Source organism: Eleutherodactylus coqui, chromosome 11 (genome assembly GCF_035609145.1).
Source record: "Eleutherodactylus coqui strain aEleCoq1 chromosome 11, aEleCoq1.hap1, whole genome shotgun sequence".
Taxonomy (NCBI): domain Eukaryota; kingdom Metazoa; phylum Chordata; class Amphibia; order Anura; family Eleutherodactylidae; genus Eleutherodactylus; species Eleutherodactylus coqui.
This window is the reverse complement of record NC_089847.1, coordinates 65,840,531-65,854,308: the sequence shown is the minus strand read 5'-3', so window position 1 is coordinate 65,854,308 and position 13,778 is coordinate 65,840,531. Positions and strand designations below refer to the sequence as shown.

General features: G+C 47.8%; 1 protein-coding gene across 2 annotated transcripts in view; it reads left to right on the top strand.

Moving 5' to 3' along the window:
• LOC136581822 (USP6 N-terminal-like protein) overlaps positions 1 to 13,778 on the top strand; it is a 91,085-nt gene that overhangs the window by 23,883 nt on the left and 53,424 nt on the right. Inside the window, exon 2 of one of the 2 annotated variants that reach the window (XM_066582447.1) lies at positions 702 to 733. The exons of the other annotated variant lie outside the window; for it this stretch is intronic. Coding sequence (XP_066438544.1) covers positions 709 to 733 — 25 coding nt within the window. The 5' untranslated portion in view covers positions 702 to 708. The remainder of the gene's footprint in view (positions 1 to 701; positions 734 to 13,778) is intronic. 2 annotated transcript variants of the gene reach the window in all.

Sequence of the window (13,778 nt, the reverse complement as noted above, 5' to 3'; positions counted from 1 at the left end):
TGAGATATATATATATATATATATTGTGAGAAGGTGACCGGCAAATTGCTGGAGGGCATATATATTTTGCCTAGGATGCTCTCCTATGAGGCTTTGGGGAGCACTTGGCCAGGTACGTGCCACCGAGCAGCCTGGGCTCGGTGGAGCAAGCCGGCAGTATGGTGTCTGTAACATTAAGTTACTGACACGTTGTAGCAAGTAAGTGGCTCCAAGCCGCATAATCCGGGCCGGCTTTTCTGGAGTGACCAAAGTGAAGGGTGGGATGGTCACTCCCACGTACCAGGTGAGGCTGGTACCAGGCCATATTAAGCCTGGGCCTACAGGGCCTAGGAGAGAGCTGAGACCTCTGCAGGTCTGAGAGTCCTGGCTGGCTGTGTGCAGGAGCCATTTGGTTACCAGTATGTAGACAGGGAAGCTACATGTTTAGTAAGTGCTCGGACGAGCAGGATTTACTTTATGTTTGCCTGATGTAAAGGCCTGTATTTTGCTTTGTTTGCTTGGAAAATAAACCCAGGCAAAGCCTGGACTAAAGACTTTATCCTATGTGTCACTGTCTCTGACTGCTTATGCCCAGGTTGCTACCGATCCTAAACGCTAATCCCTCACAATATATATATATATATTTATATTTAGCATACTTCTATTATATCAGTCCCTTCGTCTGCAATACTCATTTTTATTGTGTTTTCATATCGTTTTAGGTCACATATGAATGTACGAATTATATATGAAGGTAAAATAGTAAATTATGAGGGCTCTATGATCCATATTTTATGGATCATAGAATATGTTTTGTATTTTGATTTAACAGCACCGGAGTTGTTTTATAGTAACATAGTAACATTGTCTTCATTCAGCCTTACATACTATGTCCATCTAGTCCAGCCTGTCTATCCTCCTGTGTTGATCCAGAGGAAGGCAAAAAACCCCAAGGGCAGAAGCCAATTAGCCTTTTTGGGGAAAAAATTCCTTCCCAACTCCCTAATGGCAATCAGACTGTTACCTGGATCAACCTCTAATAGTTCCTACCTGCCTGTATACCCAGATTGACAATTAACCTAAGATTTATATCCTATAATGTCCTTCCTCTCCAGAAAGACATCAAGTCCCCTTTTAAACTCCTCTATGGATTTTGCCATCACCACTTCCTCCGGCAGAGAGTTCCACAGTCTAACTGCTCTTACAGTAAAGAATCCCCTTCTATGTTGGTGATGAAACCTACTTTCCTCCAATCGTAGCGGATGTCCTCTTGTTACCGTCGCAGTCCTGGGTGTAAACAGATGATGGGAGAGATCCTTGTACTGTCCCCTCATGTATTTATACATAGTTATTTAATCACCCCTTAGCCGTCTTTTTTTCCAGAGTAAATAATCCCAATTTTGATTGCCTCTCTGGGTATTCCAGTCCCGTCATTCCATGTATTAGTTTAGTTGCCCTTCTTTGAATCCCCTCAAGCACTGTGACATCTTTCCTGAGCACCGGGGACCAGAATTGTACGCAGTATTCCATGTGAGGCCTGACTAGTGCCTTATATAATGGAAGGATAATGTTCTCATCCTTCGCCCCTATACCTCTTTTAATGCACCCCAAGACTTTATTTGCCTTTGCAGCAGCTGACTGGCATTGGTTACTCCAGTTTAGTCTACTATCCACTAATACCCCCAGATCCTTTTCCACATCACTTTTACCTAGCGGTACCCCATTAAGCGAATATTGGTGACATCCGTTTCTCCTGCCCATGTGCATAGTCTTACATTTTTCAACATTGAACTTCATTTGCCATTTTTCTGCCCAAGCCCCCAGCTTATCCAGGTCCGTTTGTAGCCGCACAGTGTCCTCTGTTGCATTAATTATATTGTAGAATTTTGTGTCATCTGCAAATATTGATATTTTGCTCTGCAGTCCCTCTATCAGGTCATTGATAAATATGTTGAACAGAGTGGGGCCTAATACTGAACCCTGTGGCACCCCGCTAGCGACTGTGGTCCAATCAGAGTACGAACCATTTATTACCACCCTCTGCTTTCTATCATTGAGCCAATTTTTAACCCACTTACACACGTTTTCGCCAAGTCCGAGCTGCCTCATTTTGTATATTAGCCTATTATGTGGCATGGTGTCAAAGGCTTTAGAGAAGTCCAGATATACGAGATCAATAGATTCTCCCTGCTCCAGCTTAGAGCTTACTTCATCGTAGAAACTGATCAGATTTGTCTGACATGAGCGACCCTTCATGAATCCATGCTGGTGAGGAGTTATTCCCTTGTTCTCCTTGAGGTGCTCATCGATGGCGTCTCTCAGAATCCCCTCGAAAATTTTTCCCGTTACAGAAGTGAGACTTACTGGCCTGTAGTTACCAGGCTCACTTTTACTCCCTTTTTTGTAAATTGGAACCACGTTGGCAATGCGCCAATCCAATGGTACTACACCGGTCTTGATAGTGTCTAGAAATATTAGATATAGCGGCCTAGCTATCTCGTCACTTAGTTCCCTTAGTATCCTTGGGTGTAATCCATCTAGGCCCGGCGATTTATCAATTTTAGTCTTCTTAAGTCGCTTCCGCACCTCCTCCTGCGTTAGGTATGAGATATTTTGTGATGGGTTCATTTTATTCCCCTGCATCTCATGTGGCATTTCCTTTTTGTTTGTGAATACACTTGAGAAGAAACTGTTTAGTAGATTTGCTTTCCCTCCGTCATCATCAATGATCTCTCTTGCATTATTTTTTAAAGGGCCAGTGCTCTCCCTGCAAATCCTTTTGCTGTTAATATAGTTGAAAAATAGCTTTGGGTTGTTTTTGCTCTTTTTGGCGATCAGTCTTTCTGCTTCCTCCTTGGCAGTTTTGATCTTATCTTTGCATATTTTGTTTTTTTCCCTGTATGATTTTAGCGCTTCTTCGCTGCCTTGTTGCTTTAGTAGTTTGAACGCTTTCTTTTTTTCATTTATTGCCCCTCTTACCGTCTTGTCGAGCCACATTGGTTTCCTTTTAGTTGAGTTTCTTTTATTTTTAAAGGGAATGAACTGCTCATATGAGGTGATTAGGATCCTTTTAAACTTTTCCCATTTGTCCTCTGTACCGTTATTTTTGAGGATGTTGTCCCATTTAATGTTACCGATAGTAGTTCTAAGCTCATCAAATTTTGCTTTACTAAAGTTTAGTTTCTTTTTCGCTTCCTATTGAATGACAGCTGGAAATTGATTATATTGTGGTCACTGTTACCCAAATGCCCCTCAACCTGCACCCCCTTTATACGTTCCGGTTTGTTAGTACTAGGTCCAGAATGGCTCCCCCTCTTGTTGGTTCCTGCACAAGTTGGTTCAGGTAATTCTTTAATTACTCTCAAGAACCTATCACCCCTGTGAGATTTTCAGGTTTCGTTCTCCCATGTTATATCCTGATAATTAAAGTCCCCCATGATAATTACTTCGTTGCGGTTTGACACCTCTTCTATCTGCCTTAATAGTAAGTTATCAGTTTCTTCTGTTGCTTTTGGTGGTCTATAGAAGACCCCTATCAGGATTTTGTTATTTTTTCCTCCCTGTATTTCTACCCACAGAGATTCCACCTGTTCTTCTCCTACCCCTATATCCTCCTGTAGCCTCGGCTTCAAGTTTGATTTGACGTACAGACATACCCCTCCCCTTTTCTGGTTCCTTCGGTCCCTTCTGAAGAGATTGTACCCCTGCAAATTCACCGCCCAACCGCACTTATCATGCAGCCATGTTTCCGTAATTCCAACTATATCATAATTTTCATGAGTCATTCTTGCTTCAAGCTCACCCACTTTACCAATCAGACTTCTTGCATTCATGGTCATACAATTTTTATATCATTTTTTTTGTTTTTTAAATTTGTTTTGTTGCTATTCGTACTTATGGCTGATCTATCAGTTCTAACTGTACTAACCCCATCCCCTGCTCGACCCCCATTCCCTTTGCTTGGACCCGGGTCACTAGTTACACTGGCTACCCCACTATTTCTCATTTTACCCTCCCCCCCCCCAGTCCCTAGTTTAAACACTCCTCCAGCCTTCTAGCCATCTTATCCCCCAGCACAGCTGCACCCTCCCCATTAAGATGCAGCCCGTCCCTACGGTAGAGCCTGTAGCCGACAGCAAAGTCAGCCCAGTTCTCCAGGAACCCAAATCCCTCCTTCTTACACCAACTCTGGAGCCACTTGTTTACCTCCCTAAGATCCTGCTTCCTTTCTAGTGTGGCTTTAGGTACAGGTAGTATTTCCGAGAAAACTACCCTGGAGGTCCTTGTCCTGAGCTTGGACCCTAGGTCCCTGAAATCATTTTTGAGGGCCCTCCATTGACCTCTAACTTGTTCATTGGTGCCAACGTGCACCATGACCGCTGGATCCTCACCAGCCCCTCCCAGTAATCTGTCAATCCGATCCGCGATGTGTCGAACTCGAGCGCCAGGAAGAAAACACACTGTTCGACGATCCCGCTCTTTATGGCAGATTGCCCTATCTATCCCCCTTATAATTGAGTCCCCCACCACTAGAACCTGTCTAGCCTGCCCTGCACTCCCCGTCCCCGTCTCACCGGAGCAGTCATCCCCCTGGCGTTCAGAGGGCCTGTCGTGCTGCAGCGGTGCTGGCTCTGTCATCGCATTGCCCTCATCTGCCAACGTTGCAGACATGTTGGGTTGTGCCAGTTCAGGACCAGCCTCCCTGGATCTATTCCCTCTACGCCTCCTTCTGTCACCCAGCTTCTTGGCTGCTCCCCCTGCTCTTCTGTAGCACCATCCTCCCCAACCTCTACCCCAGCGAGTGTCTGCTCAGTGAGCAGCAAACTCCTTTCCATGTTGTCAATGGCTCTGTGTTGCCAGTTGCTCATTTAGATCCAGAATTTGGGCTTCTAAATGTTCGACGTGCACGCATCTTGCGCAACGGTATACACCCTCAATCGGCTGATCAAGGGCCGCATACATTGCACAAGTAGCACACTGGATGGCATTGCCAGGCATGAAGCTTATCCTAATGGGGATCTACAATTTACTTCTGGAAGTAGTGAAGATAGACTTGTTCGCACTCCGCTCACACGCTGCCACCTCCGCTCAACCACTCACACGCTGCTGCAACCGCTCACACGCTGCTGCAACCGCTCACACGCTGCTGCAACCGCTCACACACTGCTGCAACCGCTCACACGCTGCTGCCTCCGCTCACACGCTGCTTCCTCCGCGCTACCGCTCACACGCTGCTGCTCCGCGCTACCGCTCACACGCTGCTGCTCCGTGCTACCGCTCACACGCTGCTGCCTCCGCGCTACCGCTCACACGCTGCTGCCTCCGCGCTACCGCTCACACGCTGCTGCCTCCGCGCTACCGCTCACACGCTGCTGCCTCTGTGTAACCGCTCACCCGCTGACACTTATACCCACAGACACACACACAGAAGACACAACTAGGGCACACCAGATACACAGAAGACACACACTTAGGTCACAAACACACACAGAAGATACTTATTGGCTCCTGCGGCTCCTCCAGGTGACGTCACCTGCTCTCCCGGCAGCCGCTCACTCTGCCCTCCAGTCTCAGCTGCTCTGCTGCTCCGTTCTGGTCCCCTCCGCTGCTGCTGGCGCTGGACTCCTGGTGGCCTCTTGGCACCGGCTAATTCTCTGCTCAGCTCCGGTCTCACCTTACTGCCCCCGCACCTGCTTAGGCGCCGGTATCGGCTCCTGCGCTGCTCCGATGTCCCCTTCAGCCCCCTGCTCGTGCCTTTGTCTCGGCGCGCTGCTCCTGGCGTCTGACGTCACTTCCTGTCACGAATTTGATTTTAAATTGATTGCGTTTTACACCTTTACAACAAAAACATAACATATGTATTGTACATGTTATTTATTTATTGATGAGCATGAGAATTGTATCAAATATATTTTGGATCTCTTTGCTATTATGTATGTAAACCGCTTTTACGGTACGGAGGATTGTTTCAAACTCCCTCCCCACTTGCACATTAGAGAAATTCCTGTTGCCGAGTGTGTGGAGCTGGATGACAGATAATGCAGGCGCCGGGTGGCTGACATGCATTTGCGTTCCACCTCCCCCACACATGCGCAGCACGACCGGGACTACAGCAAGTCGTAAGGTTCACGGGGATTGGTGTTGTCAACAGATTGCCGACCAGCGTTCGGCGCCATGTATTCCTGTCATCGGTCCTACACGGTAAGGTATGAGATAAATGATACATATGGGACATGATTGTGATTATGCTTCATGCTTGAGAAAGGCGTCATTTGGAACGCCAAAATGCGTTGCATGCCTGTGTAGGGTAACGTCAGTGTTACTTCTACTTGTCACTTCGGACTTTCAATAAATTTTTGATATATTCATAAGTGGATCCCAGAAGATCTCTTATACTACCTAGGAGCCTACAACAAGAGCGCAGAATTCTTTATTTTTATTTTATTTTCCCCACTTGGTTATCCAATTTTGGGGCATTTCTTTTTCTGCTGCTCTCCGGATCACACAGGATTGTTACAGGACCCAAAGCATTTGCTAAAAGTCGACCAGGACCTCTGGTGCAGGCGGAATGCCCCCATTTTCTATATAGGGGCCCCACTTGGCACCTGGTGAGTTCATCATCATTTTATTATCTTATTGATATATCGAGCCTATGTTTGGTGGCGCGGATCGCCTTTCCTGTCACCAGTGGTTTGAGGACACCTTCTACTCATCCTGAGATTTTTTTTCAGTGAGGGTTCCCACACCGGAGATAATTGGCCTCAATTGTTCACAATTTTTCTTATCTCTGTTGTTGTTTTCCCTTCATGTCACAGTGGCATGAAATTAATCATGAAGCTGTACTACATCTTTGGCTGAAGTATTTCTTGGCCTCCTGAAATAGGTCTTTCTCTTAGCTATAACCCCCACCATTCAAATTGGGACTGGGCATATTCCTGGAACAAACAATGAAGTGTGTGATGAAATTATACTGGTAGATCATCGCCTCTCTTTCTGTGTCAATTTGCCACCTTTCTGGTCTGGGTAAAGTTGAGTTGACCTAGACATATAGTTAAGTGTATTTTCTGCCAAACAGGGCTCATCAATATTCATTCCACTGCTGTTCACGCATTTATGCCATGTGCTTTTTCTTGGACCACCAAGGAAACCCTTTGTTGGAATGATCTTGAACTTACAAGGCAATGCCAATTATTATATCCCCCAACCATTTTGTCTCCCATCCTGTGTCTAATATACACAGCCCAGACATTGCAGCACACAGGCTTGATACTGTATTAATTAGAGGAGAAATTAATAACTGGGATCATGTGAAGGTCCCAGCCCAACAGCAGTGATACTTTTGGAACCGTGAGTATACTGCGGACCCAGTGGATTTACTCATGTCACAGTGCAATCCCCGAACCCATAGAATCGGATACATGTGAAACTAATCATCTGTTGCTTATAATTTTTGGTATCCTCGAGTAGGTATATTCATGACCTGAAACATGGTGGCCATAACTCCCCTATTGGAGTGCCTCCTAGGGAAATATGGCCAAAATGTTAAAGTGGGTTTCCATACAGAAGATCTACTCAGCCCACCCATCGATGATGCAAAAAGAACAATAGAAGTGTGACTCTAATTACACTAGGCAACAAAAAAATGGAAAAAATGCAGTTGTTGTAATGAATCCAAACATTCTTTTGTGTATGGCCTCTGTACCACATTGCTCTGATCTCCCCATTCCAAAGCCTCAACAAAGCATGCATGGTGTGCAGACCTGCTCAGACCGTGAAGATGCAACTGATCCTTTCCATGCCAGCGAAGATGACAGAAGACCATACTACCAGAAGGATGTTAATGATTTGGTAAGAGATCTTAGTCTTACAAAAGCTAAAGCAGAAATTCTGACGTCCTTGCTGAAACAGTGGAACTTGCTGGATGATAGCGTGCAACTTAAAAGTAATTATCAAATCTTTTCTACCCTCACCCTTCAAAATGGACTCTTTTACTGCCATGACATGACAGGTCTATTCAGTGAAATTGGGATACCTTGTAACGCACAGGATTGGCGCCTTTTCATCGACAGTTCTTATAAAAGCCTGAAAGCAGTTCTGCTCCACAAAGGAAATCAACTTCCATCCCTTATAGTGGCTTACTCTGCAGATCTCAAGGAGGAGTACAGTAGTGTCAAATTCCTGTTGCAAGTTCTGAAGTGCGATCAGTATGGTTAGGAGGGAATTAGAGACTTCAAGATGGCTGCTTTCCTAATGGGTCTTCAAAGTAGTTTCACAAAGTTTCCTTGCCATCTTTGTCTTTGGGATAGCAGAGCCGAAATTCAACACTACCATCGATGAGCCTGGCCTGAACGTATTGACTTCACTGTCGGACAAAGCAACGTCAAGTGTGAACCCCTAGTAAGATCCTAAGATGATTCGGATGCCACCTTTTCACATAAATTTCTGATTTATGAAACAGTTTTTGTCACAGCTGAAGATAAAGAATCTACGGCAATGAAACCTCTACTAAACTTCTCCCTGAAGCTGACTGAGGCCAAGGTAAAAGCTGGCATCTTTGTGGGACCACAAATCAAGAGCATCATAGAATGTCCGAAATTTCCTGGCATGCTCACAGAAGTACAGAAAGCAGCTTGGAACAGTTTTTTGTTGCCGCAGTTCAGGGGTTCTTGGGAAATCACAAAGCAGACAGCTATGTGGAGCTGGTAGAAACTATGGTGAAGAAATTCCATGCTATGGGCTGCAGGATGTCGCTAAAGGTTCATGTCCTGGATTCTCATCTACATAAATTCAAGCAGAACATAGGAGCATACTCCAAGGAACAAGCAGAAAGGTTCCACCAAGATATGCAGCAGTTTGAGCGTCGCTACCAAGGACAATACAACGAGAATATGATGGGCGACAACATCTGGGGGCTGGTACGTGAAATTGACCAAGTACACAATCGTCAGTCAAAAAGAACCAGACATTTTCATTAATTTTGAACTGCGTGGACATACTCTGCATTGTATAATGACTTTGGCTCTTGATTGTAAATAATTTCTTTTCTCACTGTGTCTCTCCTTAAAACATGCGAAATTCAAAATCATATATTTTTAATTTTTGATGTCCTGACCACAAAAACAAGCTTTTTCAAAATGAAAGTTATTTTCCATTATATTTTACAATAAGCTAACAGGAACAAATAAACTTTTCTTAGACACAAAAATCGCATTGCCTAGTCAGACCTAGGAGATGCATCTAACTGCAGGCTGTCCATTTCCTTTCCGCATACTCCACTCTCCAGGACTATTTGAAACAACTTCATAGACTAGTATTTTCTATTTTATTCCTTTTTGTTTTCATACCATTTATGTGTATTTGTATGCTCCTAACTAGAGATGAGCGAACGTACTCGTCCGAGCTTGATATTCGTGCGAATATTAGGGTGTTCGGGATGCTCGTTACTCGTAACGAGTACCACGCGGTGTTCCGGTTACTTTCAGTTTCCTCTCTGAGACGTTAGCGCGCTTTTCTGGTCAATTGAAAGACAGGGAAGGCATTACAACTTCCCCCTGTGACGTTCAAGCCCTATACCACCCCCCTGCTGTGAGTGGCTGGGGAGATCTGATGTCACCCGAGTATAAAAATCGGCCCCTCCCGTGGCTCGCCACACATGCCTTGTGACTTAGCTGAGGGAAAGTGCTGCTGCTGTAGGGAGAGCGTTAGGAGTCAGTGTAGGCTTCAAGAACCCCAACGGCCCTTCTCAGGGCCACATCTACTAGTGTGCAGTACTGTGTTAGCACAGTATTTATTTTTTTTTTTTGTCCAAAATTGGATCTGCAGAGCATTGCGCCCTGCAATAGGGACAGAAGTGGGGGTTAGGCAGGGAGAGTGTTAGGAGTTAGTGTAGGCTTCAAGAACCCCAACGGTCCTTTCTAGGGCCACTTCTATCCGTGTGCAGTACTGTCCAGGCTGCTGTTAGCAGTGTTGCATATTTTTTTTTTTTTCTCAAAACCGGCTGTGCAGAGCATTGCACCCGGCATTAATAGTACAGGGATAGAATTGTGTAGGCAGGGCCAGAAGACATTTATTATTCATACACGCAGTGGGGTCTTCCCTTTGCTAAAAAGAAAAAAAATTATATTTGGCCTGCCTGTGTCAGTCCTAAGGTCTCCGTGTACATGTGTGCTGCGTGTACAACGTACAAAAATCAGACGCAACCAGCTACGCTTTACTGCAGGCTTGCGCCATTGTCTTTCCTGACTGGCAAATACCTGCTCTGCTAGAGTTAATAACTCTGCTACACTATACTTGTGTGACACTTTTTGAGGGCCACACCACAGATATTAAACTTCTTGTTTTTCATTGAATACACGCAGTGGGGTCTTCCCTAAGCTAAAAAGGAAAAGAAATTATATTTGGCCTGCCTGTGTCAGTCCTAAGGTCTCCGTGTACGTGTGTGCTGCGTGTACAACGTACAAAAATCAGACGCAACCAGCTACGCTTTACTGCAGGCTTGCGCCATTGTCTTTCCTGACTGGCAAATACCTGCTGCTCTGCTAGAGTTAATAACTCTGCTACACTATAGTTGTGTGACACTTTTTGAGGGCCACACCACAGATATTAAACTTCTTGTTCATTGAATATACGCAGTGGGGTCTTCCCTAAGCTAAAAAGGAAAAAAATTATATTTGGCCTGCCTGTGTCAGTCCTAAGGTCTCCGTGTACGTGTGTGCTGCGTGTACAACGTACAAAAATCAGACGCAACCAGCTACGCTTTACTGCAGCCTAGCGCCATTGTCTTTCCTGACTGGCAAATACCTGCTCTGCTAGAGTTAATAACTCTGCTACACTATAGTTGTGTGACACTTTTTGAGGGCCACACCACAGATATTAAACTTCTTGTTTTTCATTGAATACACGCAGTGGGGTCTTCCCTAAGCTAAAAAGGAAAAAAATTATATTTGGCCAGCCTGTGTCAGTCCTAAGGTCTCCGTGTACGTGTGTGCTGCGTGGACAACGTAGAAAAATCAGACGCAACCAGCTACGGTTGAGTGCAGCCTTGCGCCAATTTCTTTCCTGCCTGGGAAATCAAATCACTGGTAATACAGCATGCTGAGGGGTAGGGGTAGGCCTAGAGGATGTGGACGCGGCCGAGGACGCGGAGGGCCAAGTGAGGGTGTGGGCACAGGCCGAGCCAGTGCGGTGGCCAGGGGTAGAGACAGGGCCAGACCGAATAATCCACCAACTGTTTCCCAAAGCGCCCCCTCGCGCCATGCCACCCTGCAGAGGTCAAGGTGCTCTACGGTGGGGCAGTTTTTCACAGAGACGCCTGACGACCGACGAACAGTGGTGTGCAACCTTTGTCGCGCCAAGATCAGCTGGGGAGGCACCACCAACAGCATGCGCAGGCATATGATGGCCAAGCACCCCACAAGGTGGGACGATGCCCGTTCACCGCCTCCGGTTTGCACCACTGCCTTCTCCCCCTGTGCCCCAACCTGCCACTGAGATCCAACCCCCCTCTGAGGACACAGGCACTACCGTCTCCTGGCCTGCACCCACACCCTCACCTCCGCTGTCCTCGGCCCCATCCAGCAATGTCTCTCAGCGCAGCGTCCAGACGTCGCTAGTGCCACAGTTTGAGCGCAAGCGCAACTACGACGCCACGCACTCGCACGCTCAAGTGTTAAACGTGCACATTGCAAAATTGATCAGCCTAGAGATGCTGCCGTATAGGCTTGTGGAAACGGAGGCTTTCAAAAGCATGATGGCGGCGGCTGCCCCGCGCTACTCGGTTCCCAGTCGCCACTACTTTTCCCGATGTGCCGTCCCAGCCCTGCACGACCACGTCTCCCGCAACATTGTACACGCCCTCACCAACGCGGTTACTGCCAAGGTCCACTTAACAACGGACACGTGGACAAGCACAGGCGGGCAGGGCCACTATATCTCCCTGACGGCACATTGGGTGAATTTAGTGGAGGCTGGGACAGAGTCAGAGCCTGGGACCGCTCACGTCCTACCCACCCCCAGAATTGCGGGCCACAGCTCGGTGGTGGTATCTGCGGCGGTGTATGCTTCCTCCACTAAAGCACCTTCCTCCTCCTCCTCCAACGCAACCTCTGTCTCACAATCAAGATGTGTCAGCAGCACGTCGCCAGCAGTCGGTGTCGAGCGGCATGGCAGCACAGCGGTGGGCAAGCGTCAGCAGGCCGTGCTGAAACTACTCACCTTAGGAGAGAAGAGGCACACGGTCCACGAACTGCTGCAGGGTCTGACAGAGCAGACCGACCACTGGCTTGCGCCGCTGAGCCTCCAACCGGGCATGGTCGTGTGTGACAACGGCCGTAAGCTGGTGGCGGCTCTGCAGCTCGGCAGCCTCACGCACGTGCCATGCCTGGCCCATGTCTTTAATTTGGTGGTTCAGCGCTTTCTGAAAAGCTACCCCCACTTGTCATACCTGCTCGGAAAGGTGCGCCAGCTCTGCGCACATTTCCACAAATCCCACACGCACGCTGCCACCCTGCGGACACTGCAACATCTGTTTAATCTGCCAGTGCACCGACTGCTGTGCGACGTGCCCACACAGTGGAACTCTATGCTCCACATGTTGGCCAGACTCTATGAGCAGCGTAGAGCTATAGTGGAATACCAACTCCAACTTGCGCGGCGCAGTGGGAGTCAGCCTCCTCAATTATTTACAGAAGAGTGGCCCTGGTTGGCAGCCATCTGCCAGGTCCTTGGAAAATTTGAGGAGTCTACCCAGGTGGTGAGCGGCGATGCTGCAATCATTAGCGTCACCATTCCTCTGCTATGCATCTTGAGAAGTTCCCTGCAAAGCATAAAGGCAGACGCTTTGCGCTCGGAAACGGAGGCGGGGGAAGACAGTATGTCGCTGGATAGTCAGAGCACCCGCCTGTCTATATCTCAGCGCGTTGAGGAGGAGGAGGAGCATGAGGAGGATGAGGAGGAGGGGGAAGAGACAGCTTGGCCCACTGGTGAGGGTACACATGCTGCTGGGCTGTCATCCTTTCAGCGTGTATGGCCTGAGGAGGAGGAAGAGGAGGAGGAGGAGGATCCTGAAAGTGATCTTCCTAGTGAAGACAGCCATGTGTTGCGTACAGGTACCCTGGCACACATGGCTGACTTCATGTTAGGATGCCTTTCTCGTGACCCTCGCGTTACACGCATTCTGGCCACTACGGATTACTGGGTGTACACACTGCTCGACCCACGCTATAAGGAGAACCTTCCCACTCTCATTCCCGAAGAGGAAAGGGGTTCGAGAGTGTTGCTATACCACAGGGCGCTGGTGGACAAACTGATGGTAAACTTCCCATCCGACAGCGCTAGTGGCAGAAGGCGCAGTTCCGAGGGCCAGGTAGCAGGGGAGGCGCAGAGATCAGGTAGCATGTACAACGCAGGCAGGGGAACATTCTCCAAGGCCTTTGCCAGCTTTATGGCTCCCCAGCAAGACTGCGTCACCGCTCCCCAGTCAAGGCTGAGTCGGCGGGAGCACTGTAAAAGGATGGTGAGGGAGTACGTAGCCGATCGCACGACCGTCCTCCGTGACGCCTCTGCCCCCTACAACTACTGGGTGTCGAAGCTGGACACGTGGCCTGAACTCGCGCTGTATGCCCTGGAGGTGCTTGCTTGTCCTGCGGCTAGCGTCTTGTCACAGAGTGTGTTTAGTGTGGCTGGGGGAATCATCACGGATAAGCGTACCCACCTGTCAAACGACAGTGCTGACAGGCTTACACTCATCAAGATGAACAAAGCCTGGATTTCCCCAGATTTCCCCTTCTCCACCAGCGGAC